Source organism: Typha angustifolia, chromosome 2 (assembly GCF_048772165.1).
Source record: "Typha angustifolia cultivar Huaian chromosome 2, ASM4877216v1, whole genome shotgun sequence".
NCBI lineage: Eukaryota > Viridiplantae > Streptophyta > Magnoliopsida > Poales > Typhaceae > Typha > Typha angustifolia.
The window spans coordinates 582,554-602,315 of record NC_133240.1 but is presented as its reverse complement, the minus strand read 5'-3'; the positions used below and the strand labels follow the sequence as shown (position 1 = coordinate 602,315).

Sequence of the window (19,762 nt, the reverse complement as noted above, 5' to 3'; positions counted from 1 at the left end):
AGAAAAATAACTGTAGAGACTATTGTAAGAAGTTGAGTAATTGAGCATAAATATACAAGGAGAAATAAACAAGATCAAAATGCTTGGATTGAACTCATATTGGACTGTGTGTAATTTAAAAACATAAAAACATAAAAAAAAAAACAAAATCCTACATTCTCTTCTGCCATTGGTGATTTAATAATCTACCTTCCTAGGGATGTGTAAGTACACAACTTGATAATTTAAAAGAATATCTTGATCACCATGATATGTAGTCTTCAACCTCTATTTGAAGCTAAGTTCAATGTACTTCTGGTTCTTTCTGAAAAGGAATTCAGAGATGGATCAATTGGCCCAATTATACAATTCCACAAGTGCTCCTATGAGCTGAACACTAGAACAAGGCAATTGGGGATTTTGCAACTCAGAGTCAGTGGTTTTGATTTCAAATATGAGAAAAATATATTTTACCCATATGTAGTTTGGCTAAAGTTTGACACATCCTTTTTAACATTTATCTGGGTCGCACGACTCTATAATAGTTCTAATCCGTTAGGTTTTTAGTGTTGACAAATTAGTACAAAATATTATAAGTATTTCTATACATATACATAAACATATCTATAAGTTTTAATAACATTTGGATAGAAGATTTTTGAGATTTAAAGTAGATAAGTTACCGAGTTCACAGCGCGTTCAAATATTGATTAAAAAATTCACAATGCATTCACATATACAAAAGTGCGATTTGGGCCGATCAAGTGCACCCTAAAAAATTCACGGCGTATTTTATACATACAAAAGTGCATATTCGGTTGTTCAAACATATTTGAGACAACAAGTTGATATGTTCAAAAGCACTCCGGCCACGTTCGAATACCCCAATATAACTTACAAATTTTGGGTTACATGAGACCTATTTTGACTTGTATTTGGTCTTATTTTTATAATGCATATAAGGGTTGAGATGCCATGACACTAGTGATATCAATTATTGCTTTTGAAGTGAAGTTTTTGAAGAAACAATGACAAATTAGTATCAGCAATTTGTGAGGGTCCATTGACTAAGGTTTGTTTCATCTTCTACACATCAAGATTTTCATCTTAAAAGTCATTAAGGCGAAAAATCAGTCTCGAGAGTTACTGAGATTAAATATCAATCACGTAAAACAGTGACCTGTAGGCCCTAGCGATTAAGATTGAGTTAAACAAAGTCATAGGAATTGGTGGGTTATTTTGTAAGTTAGTATTACAAATTGCTATAATTTAATAGCAATTAATTTGATTCGAGTTTAGATTCATGGTTTTTTTTTTGTTGAGATTTTCCACGTAAAAATCCTGATATTCATATTTGGTTTACTCGTTGATTTTTATTCTGCATATTTACTTAAGCAAAGGGTTAAAAATATTGCATAAGTTTTAAATACATATGTGTGTCTAAAAAATTTCATAATCTATGTGCAATAAAGCAATTAAAATATTAAATATTTTGCTAGCTATACTATCTAGTTTTGGAATGTTTATAATGTCTTAAAATATAAAAGCTAGAAAGATTAAGATAAAATAAGCATAAGACAAAGGATTTCACAAAAGAAATTATTTTGTGAATTAGTTGTTGTGAAACCAAAAAAAAATTATTTTTAGGTTTTTATATTAAAATTAATTACATAGGACCATATTAGGTGATTAAATATCAGAGAAATTATTTTTTGAATTAGTTGTTGTAAAACAAAAAAAATTATTTTAAAGGTTTTCTATCAAAATTAACTTATTTCAAACGGTTACATAGAATCATATAAGGTGATTAAATAATAGAAATAAAGTCTTATTTTATTAGTTAATTAAATTTAACTAATTAAAACTAAAAAACTTAATTAAGATGATCAAGGTACTACTATTTCACAATATTACATAAACTGTTTGAAATGGGTCGAAAACTAACCAAATATTCTGACACTTTACTAATGAATAACTTGGATTAGTCGGTTGACTCAAAAGATTTTTTCAATAAATTTAGATTTATTATAGTCGAATTCGATCATAAACAATTTGACTCACCTGATACTGATACGATCATTAAAAAGGTTAACTTTTTGTTTATTATTCTAACACATTTAACTCGAAATCAAGTTGGTTAAGTTTAAAGAGCAGGATTTTTGACATTATATCCACGTGTCGGACATTGAAGAACGTAGCCTCTGCATGCACGCCACGTGGACGCGACGTGGCGTCTCTCGGACCTCTCGTTCCGACGTCGTGCCCACTAGATAAGCGTCGTCACGAGACAACCAAGCTCCAAAGAAGAAAGAATTAAGAGAGAGAGACAGAGAGAGAGAGAGATTTAGAGGATGCAGGCAGCGAAGGAGAAGGTGAAGGACGTGGTGAGCACGGCGAAGGAGAAGGTGAAGATCCACGAGGCGAAGGTGGAGGAGAAGATGGAGGCGGCGGCGGTGAGGACGAAGGTGGAGAAGGAGATCGCCCACGAGCGCGCCAAGGCGAAGGAGGCGGAGGCCAAGATGGAGATGCATGTAGAGAAAGCCCAGCATCGGGAAGAAACCCTCGCGCACCATCACCTTCACCACCACCAACCCATCGGAGCGCCGGCGTCTCCGGCGGCAACCGCCGTCCCGCCTGGGTACGCGGCCGCTTATGGGACGCGTCCGCCGGAGAGGAACAAGTACTTGTAGATGGAGAGGATCTCTAAATAATTACTCCGTGCTGTCGTTGTTGTTCTACGTACGTACGTGCATGTGTATTTTTCTTTTAAAAAATAAATATATAGTAGCGTTCTATTTGGATTAATAGGTTTTTTGTTTGTTGTTGGTAGATTATCAATTATATTATGAATATATTGCAGAGATTCTCCTTTATTTGACAAATGATCTAATGTGGATATCCCAAGTTTGTGATATTCGAAGTGTAAATTATTTCTCTTTTTATTTTTAATTTTCTTATGGATTTAAAAGTATCAAATGATAATATTTACTATACTAATCTTTTTCTCTCTCAATATTAGAGGCCACAGGGTTAATTACACTGCAAACTATATTCGGTGTTCATAAATATTTCTCGTTTTTTTTCCCTGAACTATGAATTTATTATTAGAGTTCTTTACGTACTTATCTATTTCTTTCGTCTATTTTTATCTTAGAGATCCAAAGCCTAAAATCTAAAGGCAACACTAAAAATATATGATCGATTTAATCGGTGATTGCTTATTTCTAAATTATAAGTTCACTGTTTTATTGAGTAATGATTTGGATGCCTCGTTTTCGGTGGCCACTCGTTTTCTTCTTCTACACTATTCTCTTCTCTTCGTTTTCCTCGTCTGAAATGTTGCACCGGTCTGGAGAGCATCGTCTGAGCTTCGTCTCATGAAGCTCATGTCAAGGTCTCCGAGAGAGCTGCTTCTTATGAAGCTCGCGTTCGAGGGAGGCTGTGCCATTGTAGACTAGGAGCTCGCGTTCAATCAATGGATCTATCGATGCCCTGAGGTTCTGCAAGGAATTCAGTTGAGTCTAGTTAGTTATATTTATTTATTATTTTTAAATTAAAGTGAGTAATTCTATGATTTTATTTATATAAATAGGAGTGAAAGAGAAATATTAAGTTAGCTAATTTCTTTTATCATTATTTATCTTTTAATCTTAGTTGCCAATTTTTTTTAAGAGTATATTTAATTAGAATACCCCACTACTATCTTCATGGACCAGACCATTATTCTCCGAATATTTTTATTATATTTATTTTGCTACTTTGATCATATTTTTTTAATCTCACCTCGAAATAAATCTAAAAAATCTCTTTAACTCACAAAGCTAATCATTTATTAAAATTTTATAACTTTTTTATGAACGGATTTGTTTAGTATAATCGGAACCTCCTTAACAATCGATCATGCACCATTCAACACCGACTGCATAGGCAAATAAATTCCTTGTACCTTTACCTTAGATTTCATTTACGTTTTAGAAGTAATTCTAGGATGGATTTATCATTGGTTTATTTAGCGTCCTCACCTAATGATGAACTCCATTTCCTACCAAAGAAGCAGACTAAATTGATAGGTTAGTTTGATTATTTATTTATGTTAGTATTTTTGTTTAGTTTTGATCATATCAAATTGAGATATTAAATTTTAAGGATTTTTACAATTTATATTATATATTTTATCTATTTTATAATTTATACCCATCAGTATAACCTAACCTCTCATTTTTTTTTCCTATAATTTTATTTTACATCCTTGGTTAATTTATACAGTACATGAAAAAAATATTTTATTATAATATATGAAATAATTTATGAATATTTTAGTTATTTATGTCTTCTTTATCCTCTTTTTCTCTTCCTATAGAAGAAGAAGAAAAGGAGGTGGAAAAATATTAAAAATAAAAGAACATGATGATGGTATTTTAGTAATTTATCGATGTTCGTTAGTTAAAATAATGTTAGGGTATTAAATGAGCATTAAGAAAAGAAAAATAAAGGGTCGGATTACAAAATCATCAAAGAAGAATTATAAAATAAGTAAAATGTAATGTGTGATTTGTAAAAATCTCTAGATATTAACTATGAGATAATTCTAATTTAATTATTTATGATTTGTGATTTGTAAAAACCTCTAAATATTAATTATGAGATAATTCTAATTTAATTATTTATGATTTTTTTATAAACACATAAAATAAAAAAAAACAATTATACTAATTAGTCATAATAAACTCTTTACATTGATATTATTAATATTATTGGGAATTGATGGGGATGTTTGTAATTCTATTTTGTTTTTTTAGAACAGATGTGTTATCCCTCCTAGTTGGGGGTAAACTTTTATTACCCTAATTCCCAAACGAGCTAATTGGGCTAGCGTTGTCAACTATAGGCTTATTTCCCTTTGTAATGTTGTTTATAGGATTTTGGCTAAGCTCTTTGCTGATTGTATTAAGTCTGTCGTAAATGACATTATTAGTCCTAAGTATATTGACTGCGTGGTAGGTAGACACATTCATGATAACATTGCTATTGACTAGAAAATTGCTCACTCTATTAATCAGAGAGAGCAAAACCAAAATTTTATCATGGATTAAATTGACTTGGAAAAAGCCTATGAACGGATTAACTAGGGAGCAATTTTGGGTGCAATGACTAGAATGTGTTTTCCTTAAAACACTTCCAAATTTGTGAATTGGATTACTATTTGTATTTCCTTTTCTAATTTCTCTTTCAATCTCAACGGTGGTTCTTCTAAATAGTTCATTAGGGAAAGGAGCATCAGGCAAGGGGACCTGCATTTCCCTTATCCGTTCTTAATTATTTCAGATATTTTCTCGTCTTTGCTTAAGGAGTCCATTCTGTTAAATGAGATCTCGCCTTTCTAGGTTAACTCTACTGTCATGTTTCCTATTTGATGTATGCGTATGGTTTATTAGTACTTGTTATTCAAGTTAATAATTCTTCTTGTCATGCTATTAGTAAGTTGTTCTCCCGATATCTCTTGATCACCAATATGTATATTAATCACCACAAGTTGAAAGTTTACTTCTCCTATAATTTCTCTGAGGACCGTAAGATTGACATCCTTGATATTCTCCATAAGTGCAAAAATATTTTCATTTCTCTTACCTTAGGGCCAAAATCTCTCTCAAGCGGTTTTCATTAAGGACCATGATAACTTTTTTACTAGCATTGATAATAAGTTTGCTGGCTAGAAGGAGGCCAACCTTAACCAACTTACACTTATTAAGATCATCCTAAATTTTATGCCTGTGCATATCTTTTCCTCTACGTGGACTCCGGTGGCTATTACTAATAGAATCTCTTAGTTAGCTACGAAATTTCTTTGAGCCAAAAACAACGATTCCTCTAGGCTTCATTTGATTGGGTGGGATAATATTACTAGGTCTCGTAAAGATGGTGGTCTTGCCATCCATGATCTTAAAACTGTGCGGCTATACCTAATTGTATATAGTGTCTTATTGATTTTGAACTAAGCCCTAGATCTATGGACCTCCTTAGTTCTGGCCAAGTATGGCATCACATCCATGGAAGCCTACTCATCCTAAGCAATATGCCTAGAGCTAGCGTTTAGTTCTTAGTTCACTATTTGTAATTAAGGACAGTCTCTTGAAGCTTATTGGTAATAGTAGGACCACAAACCTCTAGGCAGATCCTTGGCTCTCTAGTATTTTATGGACAAATGCATCTACTTTATGAACTCTTTTCTAGTTGACCAATTCAATGGTCTCGACTCTTACCACTAATAGAGTCTGGAACGATAACAAGGTGAATCGATTGGTTGTGCCTTATCTCTATAACCATGTTTTAAGTCTTCACCTCCCTCATTTTGACACTAATGATTTATGGATTCGACACCCTCATCCCTCCAGCAATGTCAACTTATTGTTTCCTGAGAGCCAACCTCCACCATTCTTCCCCTTCTTGGGAGGGATGGAAAATGCTTTGGTCGTTTCTCTCTCCTCCTAAAATCAAAGTCCTCATGTGGAAACTTTGCTAGGGCAAAGTGCCCATTGTTGACTATTTGAATTCTCTACACATCAGTCTTTTGGACACATGCCTTAACTGTGGGCTTGTTAATAAATTAGTCAATCATCTTTTCTATTACTGCTCTATGCCACTCAAATTTAGAGCCATGTCTTGAGTAGATTCAATTTGGACATATTGATTAATCATTGGCCTAACGGTGGTTGGCACTTTGAAAGGGTTTATATGCCCAAAAACAAGAAAATGTGTCTCCTTGTTATTATTGGCACGATAAACTGGCTAATTTGGAAACAACGAAATGAACACATATTTAATAGGATGAGGGAAGCTCTATCTAAGGTATGAGATCGAGTTTTGTGTCTTACCTATAAATATTTTGAACTTCTATACACCGGTATCCTTAAACCCGACAAGCCTAACTCACTTGTCAGATATGAGCCCCAACCCACCGGGTGAATAAAAGTGAACATTGATGAGTCTTTAAAAGTATCTATGAGTTTGTCAATATTGAGTTTGTGTCCTGGTGCCCTAATGACTCCTCACGAGCTGTAGAAAATTATAATCCCCCTTGAAGCTAAAGCTTGGCGTTGCTAGAGGCATTACATTATGTGAACACGTCTCACAAAGGATTTGGATTGAGACCGATTGCATACTATTAGCAAATATGTTGAATCGGGTATATGACCCAAGCCGGGCTACCAAAAGAATAATTTATGATATTTTCTTTTAGTTTTACAATAATTTTCTGGATGTAAATTCTCCGACGTGTCGTGTAGTTAATCGGGCTTCCGATTAGTTGGCAAACACGAGACACCTCCCGAATTTTAGGTGCACTTGGGAGGCTCTTTCCTTACGCCTTTGTTGTAATTTTTGGCCACCGATGCTAGCGGCGCTTTCTGTAATCGAGCTATCTTCAATATATTTTTCTTATTTTTTAACAAAAAAAGTTACTTGAGCTCGGCGAAAAGGAAAGAAAGAAGAGAAAAAGAAGTTAAATGATCTAAAACTCCATTATCACCGTCTGTCTAAATAAAGCGAACAGATCGGACGGCCCAGATCTTATCTACTTCCTTGCGGTTTAATTCTACAGTCACCTAATTTCTCTCCACTCACTCATTAGGTCCTGCCACGTGTCATAGTTCTCCACGCTCTCGTTCTTCATTGGTGGGTTCTTCGGTCGTCGGACTAAACCCATTGTTGGAATATATTTTTTTTGAAACCATCTCTTCTATTCCACACTTCCCATTTCCTCTTCAGATTTCCACGCGTATCGCGAAGAAACCCTAGAAATTCTCTCCCTTTCCCTCCATTTCCTCCATTTCCGAGCTCAGATCCGGCCGTTCTCCTTCCTCCGGACACGATCTAGTGTTTCGCGGGAGCTCTCGTTCGTCGCTTTTAAGCGATGGCGAGGAATAGTAGGGTTCACAGGAACTGGGAGCGCCTCCTGCGGGCGACGCTTCAGCGGGAGCAGCTCCGGAATGCTGGTGGCGGAGGCCGCGCTGGCGGACGGCCCGCTGGATCCGGTCTCGCCGGTGCCGTCCCGCAGTCGCTAGCCAAGACTACCAACATCGACCAGATCCTGCAGGCGGCTGATGACATCGAGGACGAGGACCCCAATGTCGCCAGGATCCGTGAGTTACTCCTCTCCCTATGCTTTCTAAGAGTTGGATGAATTGGTAAAGTAGTAAACTTTTACGGGGGAAAAATATTCTTCTGAGTAAGTTTAGGTTTTCGCCGCTGAAAGTATATAATTTTCTATGAAATTATCTGTTTTGCTTGCTACAGAATTGCAAATATATGTTAAAACGTGGTACGGCCACCAGTCACTGAGTGTGTCAAAGAAGGATTATTTGAAACTAATTTTATTGAATACTGATTATCTGTTTAGTCTTGTTCCCTCTCTATACTTTTTAAGACACTTGAACAATAACTATTTTGCTTAGCATGGCAATACATGATCTCAGATAGCATTTGCAGCTGCTAGAATATATAAAGTATTTGGGTAGCGGTTGCAGTGATGAGCATTTCTATGATAATGGTATAACAATGCTTAGGTTAAGTTAGATTTAGAGTATACTTGATTGAACTTTTATGATAATGAATTAAGGATTGGGAGGATAGGCTGGGCATCTCCTAAAATGCACATATGGGTGCCACTGTGCAAGTATATAATGGTTAGCATGCTACCATCGTTGTGGTCTATTGATATGATAAAATTTTCTGTTTTTCCTTACCAATTATGTATAATTTTGTCACTGAAAGGAAGTTGCACGCTAAAGTTATTGTGTTTATACAGTTCAGTTAGGCAAAAAGGATGAGTCATTAGGTTGAGTAAATGGAACTCATGAATGATGAATGTGATGAGTGATGTTCATATTTGGTGAAGTTACTCACTTCCTTATGGAACTAGTACTTGATCTGGAGAGATATAATGAGATGATGAATGCTATATTTTTCATAAACTGTGCTTTCAATTGGTAAGAATCCGACCATGTGACACTGTCAAATGTACCAGGAAATGGATCCTATTGGAATCGTAGGAGGTTGGTTTGATGTTATATGACTTTAACAACATAGCTGTGATGTCTTGATACATGTTGCCGATGAATTTCTACCTTTGATGATAGTTGTGCACCAAAGTCGTAGGCATTTGGGAGACATGGATGACTTTCTTTGTCACTGACCTTTTTCTTTTCCTCTTTATCCATTTCCTTTCTCTCTCTTAGAAAACAGGGAAAGATTTTTCATAGTACCGATGCTTCAGAAAAAATTTAAATATGCAATACTAGATGAGCAGCTAGTCAGAATTAAACCTACCATGATTTAATTGATGTTGGATAGGAATGCTCTAGGATCTGGATGATCTGATTCCAATCTGAATAAGATGGACATAGATTTAGGCCCGATGGTTTTGTCATCTCTAAGAATCAATTTTAAATGGATTGCCTATGGAGTTCTGGCATATGTCAATGCACACACATGTACCTATAATTATAATCAACAATAAACAATTTTGCATATCAATTCTAATATTATGCTTAGAGTTGATTTGCATTGAAAGTTTGTTCAATATCCTATTCAAGTATGATCCAACTGGAATCCAAAGTGTTCTGACTATTAATGCATTGAATCATGAAATCTGATAAAAGTCATAAAGCTGATTCAAACTCAAAGGTACAGCCTATCCGGCTAAATCCAATTCAATTATACCCCTGATGTTGGACCACATTATGCATATATTGGTCAATTCTGCAATTCTGCCTACCTTATTCATTTTGATGCTTGTCGCTAGTCATGACCACCATAGACACCGTGGATCCAGAAGCATGATAGGCCGGTGAGACCAATGGCGTGTAGTGGTAGCTCAACTCCACAAATGGTCTCTATGGTTGCTTTTTGAGAACACTTTTACCAAGTGTGAGTAGTTCATGCATTTGGATAGGAGCATTCAACCAATTATCTTGTTAGTGTGTATCTATTTCAATGTGTTGATTTTTGGATGGGACTTGTGTGCATGTGCATGCTCGTGAATGTTTTCCTCCGCAAATGTGTTTGGTGGTGAATGTGATAGCTGTTAATGGGTAGTGTACCTTTTACCTTTTCTTTTTTGCTTGTTATTTCACTCTACCTTATGTTTCATTTATATGCAGTGTGTGAGCAAGCATATACTATGGCGCAAAATTTGGACCCCAGCAGTGAGGGCAGAGGTGTTTTGCAGTTTAAGACTGGTTTAATGTCTGTGATCAAGGTATGAGATGCATCTCTTGGTACTTTGTTTATCCATTTATTCGACTCCTCAGGTTTTCCATCCATCTTCCTTTCACAATTGTTGTGTTTTCGATGAAAATATTGATGCACTGGCTTTGACAATTTGCAGCAAAAACTTGCTAAGAAAGATGGAGCTGCCATTGATCGTCATCATGACATTGAGCGTTTGTGGAAATTTTATTTAGGATATAAGAGGCGTCATCGAGTTGATGATATCCAAAGGGAGCAACAAAAATGGAGGGAATCTGGAGCCTTTAGTACAAATCTTGGAGAGTATGCATAATTTATTTTCTAATCTCTATACAACCATTTACCTTTTATTCTTAGTTTTTCAATGCCAAGCAATAACATATGGTCTTCCTTGAAATAGGAAGTGGTGTTTGAAAATTGTAGTTATTATGGAAATAAAGTAGAGCTGCAAAGTCACACTCCGCTTAGAGACATGATATGCTATATAATCTGAGAAAATAATCTCAAAAGACATGAAGCAAATGATAACAAAATTTATGATAACTGAAATAAATTCGAAATTTTAATTCACATATTAATCCAACTAAAATAATAACCAAATAATTTATAAGGTTCAACAACCACTAATCTAACATAATAAAAATTTAAATAACTAAGGCTTATCCGTAGACTCCTATGTAGAAGATTTCAATCTTGAGCTTGGTCTCGAGATTCTAATTTTAAAATATTTTGATTTGCTCATGAAAAAATAGATGTGTAATGAGCTCGATGCTCAGCAATTTATCCTATTCTATTTATAAATATGTCTAATAACAGAAAAATCAGCATATAATATAATGCACAAAGGATTATAGCTCATATATAACATTTTTCCCAAAATAAATATATTTTTCAGAATTTTTCCATACTATTAAAACCAAAATGCATAAATTATAAATATTGCATTAACTTGCATATCTGAAAAAATTACTCAAAAAACAGAATTTATATTTGTTGAAATCAATATTTTGGATACTCATCAAACTGACAAAATGTCATGTTGTCTTTTTAATGAGTATTGTGATCCGTGGCTACGTCGCATCATTAATTGCCGTTGAGTTTACACTCGAGACTTTTCTAGTTAGTCAATCCGTCCAGGTCACAGTATCTTTATAGTACCATATTGATTTTTATACTAGCCATTAAATAAGATTAGAGTCATCATAGATAAAAACCTAAGAATATTCTTCTTAATCCTGTTAGAGTTATTTGGTTGCATGTCGCAACGTTATATTCGAAGAATCGTTTGCTTGGATTTATTGCTCAAATTGGCTTTTAAATATCTTTTTCACTAGTGTAATTCATACCGAGTCATTTCAAAATAAGTCATGATCATTTAACATCTAGCTTCTTAATTTTTATCAAAGAATTCATTATGCATAAACTAATGTCTTATTTTGTTTGTACATAAAGTTTTCTTAGGATAACTCTATGCACACCTTTTAAATGTAAATTATGTACATATGTAATTTTACTTATATTTTGTTATTTGGTTGTAAAACGTAATGATTATCTTGAATAAATTTATGCAATAATTTATATTTGGTTATTAATTATGGATACATATGTTAATTATACTATAAATCTTGCTTAAAAAATGTGCATAATTTTATCACACTCTCTACCTGTGATAAGATTTTGTGTATAACTTATTACGTGACTTATCTTATATAATGTTTGACTAATATATATATATATATATAAATTAGTATTTTATTGCTTAAAAAATGTGCATAACTTTATCATATGCTTTACTTGTGATAAGATTTTATATATAACTTATTACATAACTTATTTTATACTAAAAATTTTACTTAAGAAATGTGTATAATTTTATCACACCCTCTACCTGCGATAAGATTTTGTGTATAACTTATTACGTAACTTATTTTAAACTAAAAATCTTACTTAAAAAATGTGCATAACTTTATCATATTCTTTACCTGTGATAAGATTTTATGTATAACTTATTATGTGACTTATCTTATATATATGAGTATTTTATTGCAAAATGTATTTAAGAGAGTTCTAATTCATGAATAAATATCCTTATTTACGAACCAACGCCACCTAAATAATGCGTAGATGTCAATGTCTTTTGAATCATGATTAACTGATATATTTTATTTGCTGGAAATAAAATAAGGTAAATATCTAATAATCAGATCTGTCCAATCATCTAAAAGAGATCATTCTACTATTAAATATCTGATTCTTAATCATGCATACTAATAGTAAATAAAGCATTTGATTCAAGTCATGATCTCACTCATTTTGTAAAACCAATAGAATTATATATAGAACATTCAAGCATCCTTTTAACCGATTATATCTAATAAAAGAAAATTACTATTAAATTTTCTGGATTAAAAAAAAATATAAGTAAGAAAATTTGCCTCTCATGCTTATCCCAATAAATTCTGATTTTTGAAATTTTTAATAACCAAGGTCGGATTGGATTCGGATAAAATTTTTTTATCCGATTCGAATACGGATTCGGATATGGGTCGGATATATTTTTCAGATTCGGATATGGATATCAGATATCCATTTGCTCGCATATTTTTTTGAGTGATTTACAATTTTTAGTTTACTTATTTAAATAGTAAATATTAATATTGTTACTAATAATATATTATATATTATTTATAGAGATTAATTTATCTAATTTTACATATTTGACATACAAAAAATTTATTTGTTGTAAAACTCTTAATATTTTTGTGTTAATTATATCTAAATAAAATATTATAATTCTTTTAAATTTAATCAATATCTGTTTAAAATTCGATCCTCTATCCGAATATTATCTGTATCCGTTCAGTTAGGATATAGTTTTAAATTTTGCTATCCGTCCAATGTCCGTATTCGAATCCATATCCGGATTAAAAATATAGATTCGGATATGGGTTGAGCACTATTTGATCCGTTTTCACCCTTATTCTCGATACAATTTTCTATTTTAATCTTTCTTTCTTCTCTAACCATTTTCTTAACCTAGACCTTAGGTTGTTGCTGCCATAGTATCGAGTGTACTATAGGGGCAGTCCTTGTTTTCCCCCTCTTTCTCATTCCTTCTTCTTCTTCTTCTTCCTTCATGGTCATGCTCTTTGCTGCCGACGTTACAGTTTGTCGCCGTTGTCGCTCTCTCTCACTCTATCCCTAATGTTTAGGGTTTGTCTTCTCTCTCTTTTTTTTTTCTCTACCCTAGTTTGTGTGTGTATATATATTTCCTCACATATATATATATATATATTTATATATATGAGGAAATAAAACCTAAAGAGATATGATTTAGTTTTCTTTTCTAGTTACTAATAGGATTCGATATTAAAGGGGTTAAGGAGAAGTGCTTTATTATCCTTATCATTATTTTATATTTTTAAATTTTTATTTATTTATTTTTTGGTTATTACAAGCAAATTTGGGTTTTCTTCTATTCTTCTCTGGTTGGAGTTTTTGCTGAATTTTAGCATTCTTTTGTTGGCACAAGAACAACACAAAAATGTCGTGTTAAATACTGTTGATAATCTTCAATCATATTGATGATGATGGCTTCATTTGCCAGCACATGAATAACATTAAAATTAATTGATGATGATTGATGAAAATAGAAAAGAAGAATTTAAATAAATGGTCTTTATGTTGGCACGGGTCGGCATGGCAAGTGTTGGTTGGCACAGGACATGCCGATCGGCACAGCCATTGTTTTATAACTTCATATTTCTAAGTGCACCACAAGCTCTATGTTGATAACAAGCTGACTATTCTTGTTCTTGCATTGTGCTTGCTTTTGTTTAGATTATTTTTAACAGTCTGTTTTACTTTTCAACTCAGGATGGAAACAAGGGCACAAGAAATGAAGAAGGTTTATGCTACTTTAAGGGCCTTACTTGATGTACTCGAAGTTCTTGTTCATGATTCTGCTGATGGACTTGGTGGACTAGTTATGGAGGAGGTATTTTTTTATATTTACTTCTTGATAACAAGCTTTCTGGTTTTCTGAGGTTCACGCTGTATATTTTTCCATTCTGTTGGGCATTTATAAACCCAACTCTACCTTACAGTGGTTCTTACTTGAAGTTGTAGAATTCCTTAAGCTTCCTCCTAGATCTCATGCTCCTTCCATCATTTTTTCCTGGAATGATGGATGGGTTGCCACTTCTGTTTTGTTAGCTTTTATACAGGATTTGTCTCATTTGCAGCATTGTTGTTCAGTATTGAGTTTGCATTGCAACACGCCAACACCTTTTCAGTTGCGTTTCTTGATTCGTTTCAGGTAAGGAAAATAAAGAAATCTGATGCAACATTAAGAGGAGAACTTACTCCTTACAACATTGTACCTCTTGATGCACCGTCTCTAACCAATGCTGTTGGTTTCTTACCAGAAGTAAGTGCCCTTGTTTAATCTTGTTATTTGAGGTAGTATTTTTGTGCCTATTAGCATTATTTGTAGAAGTTAGTTGTGATATGCTGACTGCTTACACAGGTTTTACTTAAAGTACAATTTTTTTTACAAGTATACTGAACTGTAAATATTGTAATCCAATCAATACAAGGTGCAATCTTGATAAGTTGCTCCTGATTGCTGTTGATGAAACATTTAATTGAATGTTAATAAGATATGTTCAGGGTCTACATTTAAGTAATTTCTGCTCATGCCTTTAGTGGACATTAGGAGCTTGTTGGCCATTATTGTGAATCCTAACATTTACTTTATAACGATTGGAGAAACCCTTTGGTATATTCTCATTAAGAATAGGAGTATATACATGTACTTGTCTCAGGTACAATATAAGAGTATAATAGTATATAAATTAAAACCCCTGGCTTCAAACTCATGGTGGATCAAGCAAAGGAGTTTGCCTATTAGATTTTTAAAATGTGGAGTGAGATGCGACTTAGTCAAGAAATCAGTTATCTACTCCATTGTTGACATAGGAGAGAGATTGATGTCAAACAAAATGGTAGTCCACTTCAATTTATCTTGTTTACTCATTGAATATATGATTGTTTGCAACCTATATATCAATTCTGTTATTACAATAAAGACCAGTGGCCAAAAGAATAGACATGCCAATGTCTCCCAATAAATGATGGAAATGAAGGACATGGCTTTATATTCTGCTTTAGTACTAGAGAGAGAGAGAGAATATCTTGCTTCTTGCTTTGCCAAAATATAACAGTCACTAAGGAACACACAAAATCCAGTGATAGAAAGATTAGTGGTAGGATCACCTGCCTAATCTAGATCAGAATAAGCACGTGGAACACGAGAGGTATGAGCAAACATCAAAAGATAGTGAGTAATAATCCCCTACACGGCTACACATATCTACGAATTCAAAGTAGTGCTGCATACTGAATAGATCGAGGGGTTGCCACAAACTAACTAACTTTGCTTACAGCATGAGAAATATCTGGTCTAGTGATACATAAGGGTTTCCTTCTTCTTGGTAACTTGTTGGGGGTGGACGATACCAGAGGAGGTTGGGGTGGGTCTAAAGGTGGAAGGCGAGGAGTATGCAAGCTCTTCTTTTGCTTTCGCTAGTGGAGAAGAGAAGTAGGGGAAGATCGACCCCAAGCGCATGCGAGCTTTCTGATTGTCAAAGCAATGGTTTCCTTCCTTTTGCTCTTAGCGATAGAGAAGACGAGAAGCTGAGAAGGTTGGGGAGGGCACGTACTAGAAGACGCCGCTCTGATACCATGTACGATGGAGAGGCCCTTACATATTTTCTCATTGAGAATAAGAGTATATATATGTATATGTTAGGTAGGTTATCCCTTTGGTACAATATAATAGTATATATATTAACATATCTTATCTCTTATATCCATCTTAGATTTTGCATATGAAGTACAATATCATTTGACATTTAGTTTATTCTTATATGCACTATTGTGTGAAAAATCTAATAACTCATCAAAGCTGCAAGTTATTAATCAATGATATGGATTGGCTTGGGGTACTCGAACTATGATACCAAATTGATATGGTAAATGGTTGAAGGCTATTAACTTATAGCTGTGGTAGCTAGCAAAGACGAGAATCGTATAGAAGGTAGAGATGGTTAAGGCAAATAGAGACGATGAGGGAGAAGTCAGAGACAGATAGAAGGCTAGAACCAAGAGAAATAGAGTGCTGGAAGAAAAGAGTAGTTTATTCAATAATTCAAAGTATGTGTAAGATACAAGTCATAAGATGCTATTTATAGAGAATAAATCAACCAAATAAGAACCAAATAATTTAACCATCTAAATTGTCTTCCAACTTTTTCTCTGATTGTAACTCTGTTTTGCCCAAGGTAGAGTCTAAATAGAACAAAGTTTGAATACGGAAGTTATCCCAAATAGCTTTTGATAGCAGATGATTTGATGTCACCGATCTAATTTATCTGGTTTCGTATTATTTGAACCTCGTATGAATATCTAATGAATATTATTTTGGAACTACGCATACTATAATTCCATGCAATATAGAGACTTAGACTAATTTCTTACTTGGACTCTGATGTGATCCATCTAGTTCATGCAAGTAAATGAATGACTTAAACGACTAGGACTTTGACTAAATCACATAAGCAAGTAAAGCAGTTAAGGTAAATGAACTTAATCTATCGAGCCCAATGTCCTTCCATGAGACCTGATTAGGTCCAAATCACATCTATCAAGAAGTAAAAAACTTGCATATTTTGAGTCTATTCACCAAGTTATAAAATAACTTCTAGAATAAGGTGATACAAATTGTTGATATGCATTTATTGTTTGAAAAATGATTTTCTATTAGATAAGTTAAAAGTGCTATAATTTCCTATGACTTATCAGGTCAGGGCTGCATTATCTGCAATTGGATACACTTCAGACTTCCCTCGACTTCCCAGTGCTTTTGAACTTCCAAAGCTGAGAAATTTGGATATATTTGATCTCTTGGAATTTGTTTTTGGTTTCCAGGTTTGTACTTGCTCGTTGTCCTTGAACTCATGCATTTCATTGCTACTTGGTGCTTATGGAATAACTGATTCTGCATTTGGTATTTTTTTCTGCACTGGACAAAATTCTCATTCTTCACTTTATTGGTTAGTGCAATTTGAAAATAAGTAGATAGAAATAGCTGTACAATTCTGCCTTCACAATGCTATCAGATAACTTACAATTCAATTATGACACTTTACAACCTGAAAGTACCCTGTCTAATATGGCTGAAATAAATGAGGCATTAGAGAAGCTATTTCATCTTCTGCTGACTCGAAAGTCTTTATGTTTCTTTCTTGTTTCTATTATTCTTGGCTAGGCTTACTTTCTTCTCCTCCTGTGACTTATTATGTGATGCTAATATTGTTAAATAATTTATCTCCTTTGTTCTTCTACTGCATCTGTTTCAATTTTTTAGGAAAGATACTTCAGTTTTATACGATTTGGGAAAATGATAGAAGCATTATTTGCACCGATTAACTTCCGCTTATAGCTCAACAACATTATAATGTTGGCTTTCAAAATCTTGGTGGTGTGCCATAAAATATGGCGTTACTGAGTGTTGCAATTAGTCAAATCAAGTGGGGCATGCTGGTGTGTCTCGACACTGGCCGCTGTGGCACGCCATCATCTTGCTGGTCTGGTATGTGCTTTGGCACTGTGTCAGAGGGAGAGAATGGGAGGGTGAGAGAGGTTAAGGGATGTTGTATATGATTTACCTATAAATATATACACATATTTCTAAATATTTGTCAGCTATGGAGTCATCTACAGTTAGGTGTCTAATTTGTATTTTTATTTGGCACTAACTGTCTGTTTCCTTTGATATATCCAGAAAGATAACATTCGGAATCAGCGTGAAAATGTTGTCCTCACCATAGCAAATGCTCAGGCTCGACTTGGCATACCTGTCGGAGTGGAACCGGTTAGTTGTCTGTTAGTTTTCTTGTTGATGGTTTCAAATGACATTGTCATTTATAAACTCTTTCCTGTACCAGCTCCTGCATCCCTTGTAAGCTACTTTGTGTAATGTGGTGAATGAGACAATTACTATTCTAATTCTGTTTTTGCTGCTTTAATATTATGTGATTTCTTCTCTAATTATTGATTTGAGTTACAGGGTTAATGACAATCCTAGATCCTTCGCTGAGCTTTAAGTCATGTAAACTTAAAACATATATGCAAAACTCAACACTTTGCAAACTTGCTTTTTTGATATTTAATGCTATAGGTTTAAGTTGTTAATAACAGTGTTCTAGAAAAAAGGTTGCGGTGGCTGCCATGGGGGATTTGCTCTCTAAGTGCTATTCTGCAACTATAGCAGGTTGGAAAGACATTTTGGGACTATAGTGGCTAGTGGCTACCTTAGCGAGTAGCAGCTAGTCATGGTAGACTAAATGGCGGCTCATTTTACAACTTTGGGCGTCAAGAATAGTAACTAAATTATTCTCTCCATTTCTCAATTTGTACTCTCTCAAATCTTAGTAAAAAATGCTAATTAGGATTCAATCTATTGAAAGTAATTTGGGGATAATCAGGTGGCAATTTGTTTTCTAGTGACAGATTAACATAAGTGACCATAGTCTAATTTGTACCTAAACCAGTTTTGCTAGAATCAAGTTGAAACTTTCAAGAAAAGTTAGGGCCTAAGCAAGGTGTGGATTTACTGGATGATTAGCGTGCTTACCTTCCATGACATAGATATGTAGGGTACCGCAATACCCTTTTGTATCGATTGATATATAGTTATTTCAAGCATGAATTTGGCTTATGAGCTTGGGAATAACTTATTTAATTTAGAAACATTCAAGTGCTACAAGGAGGACAACAATGAGGAAGTTGGGTCTATTGAGCCAAGCGGAAGAACTGATTGCACAATTATTGCAAATCTTGTATGAATAGAATGTTTTGGAGAACAATCGACCCTAATAAGTAACTAAAATAAAATATAGTAAGCAATGACTGACAATAAGTTAATTGAGTAAAATGATCACTACTAGATGGAAGGAGAAAAAATCACTCAGATAAGGCAGCAACTTTCTCAACTCTCAAATAGATATGTTGACAGTAGAAAGGCATAAAAGATGGTGTATGGAAAGACTTTAGAGTTTAGGTTTATCAATAAATGGAATAGTAGTGCTTTCACTTTGAAACCATGTCTTCCTTTTCACATCCGGGCACTCAAAAATTTTCTTTCACTATTGGAATCTTCTAGACAGCAACAGTAGCAAATAAAAAGTAGAGATTGAAGGAGAGATATTTAGAGAGGAAGTAGAAGAGATTAGAGAAGAATCTTAAGATGGAGTAGGAGGATGGGAGGAGAGAGAGGGAGAGAGAAGAAGATCGCAGGAGAGAAAATGAGAGATTCAAATAAATTTTATTCAATCGTTCCTTGTTTCTCATGTAATAACTCTTAAAATAGATTAACAACTTTAATTCTAGCTGATTCTAATATAAACTTATTTCCTAAGAGCACTCTAATTGATCATCTTATCTAAATTTACTAACACAACTTAAGTAATAAATC

General features: G+C 34.0%; 2 protein-coding genes across 3 annotated transcripts in view; both read left to right on the top strand.

Annotated features, from left to right (window-relative positions):
- The first annotated feature begins 30 nt into the window (after positions 1-30).
- On the top strand, positions 31-2,849 carry LOC140777072 (uncharacterized). Its single transcript, XM_073120976.1, has one exon. It carries the CDS (start codon positions 2,331-2,333, stop codon positions 2,667-2,669), a length of 339 nt encoding a protein of 112 aa, XP_072977077.1. The 5' UTR covers positions 31-2,330; the 3' UTR covers positions 2,670-2,849.
- A 4,873-nt stretch (positions 2,850-7,722) lies between these two features.
- Positions 7,723-19,762, top strand: part of LOC140777015 (callose synthase 10) — a 45,630-nt gene continuing 33,590 nt past the window's right edge. Inside the window, exons 1-7 of one of the 2 annotated variants that reach the window (XM_073120927.1) lie at positions 7,723-8,117; positions 10,137-10,234; positions 10,364-10,527; positions 14,101-14,221; positions 14,543-14,653; positions 17,089-17,214; positions 18,071-18,160. In XM_073120927.1, the coding sequence (XP_072977028.1) occupies positions 7,889-8,117; positions 10,137-10,234; positions 10,364-10,527; positions 14,101-14,221; positions 14,543-14,653; positions 17,089-17,214; positions 18,071-18,160 (939 nt within the window). In that variant the 5' untranslated portion in view covers positions 7,723-7,888. The remainder of the gene's footprint in view (positions 8,118-10,136; positions 10,235-10,363; positions 10,528-14,100; positions 14,222-14,542; positions 14,654-17,088; positions 17,215-18,070; positions 18,161-19,762) is intronic. The other variant, XM_073120920.1, reaches the window with a different exon arrangement.

Excerpts from the sequence above, each read along its gene's own strand:
- LOC140777072 (XM_073120976.1), top strand. The coding sequence starts at position 2,331 with ATGCAGGCAGCGAAGGAGAAGGTGAAGGACGTGGTGAGCACGGCGAAG.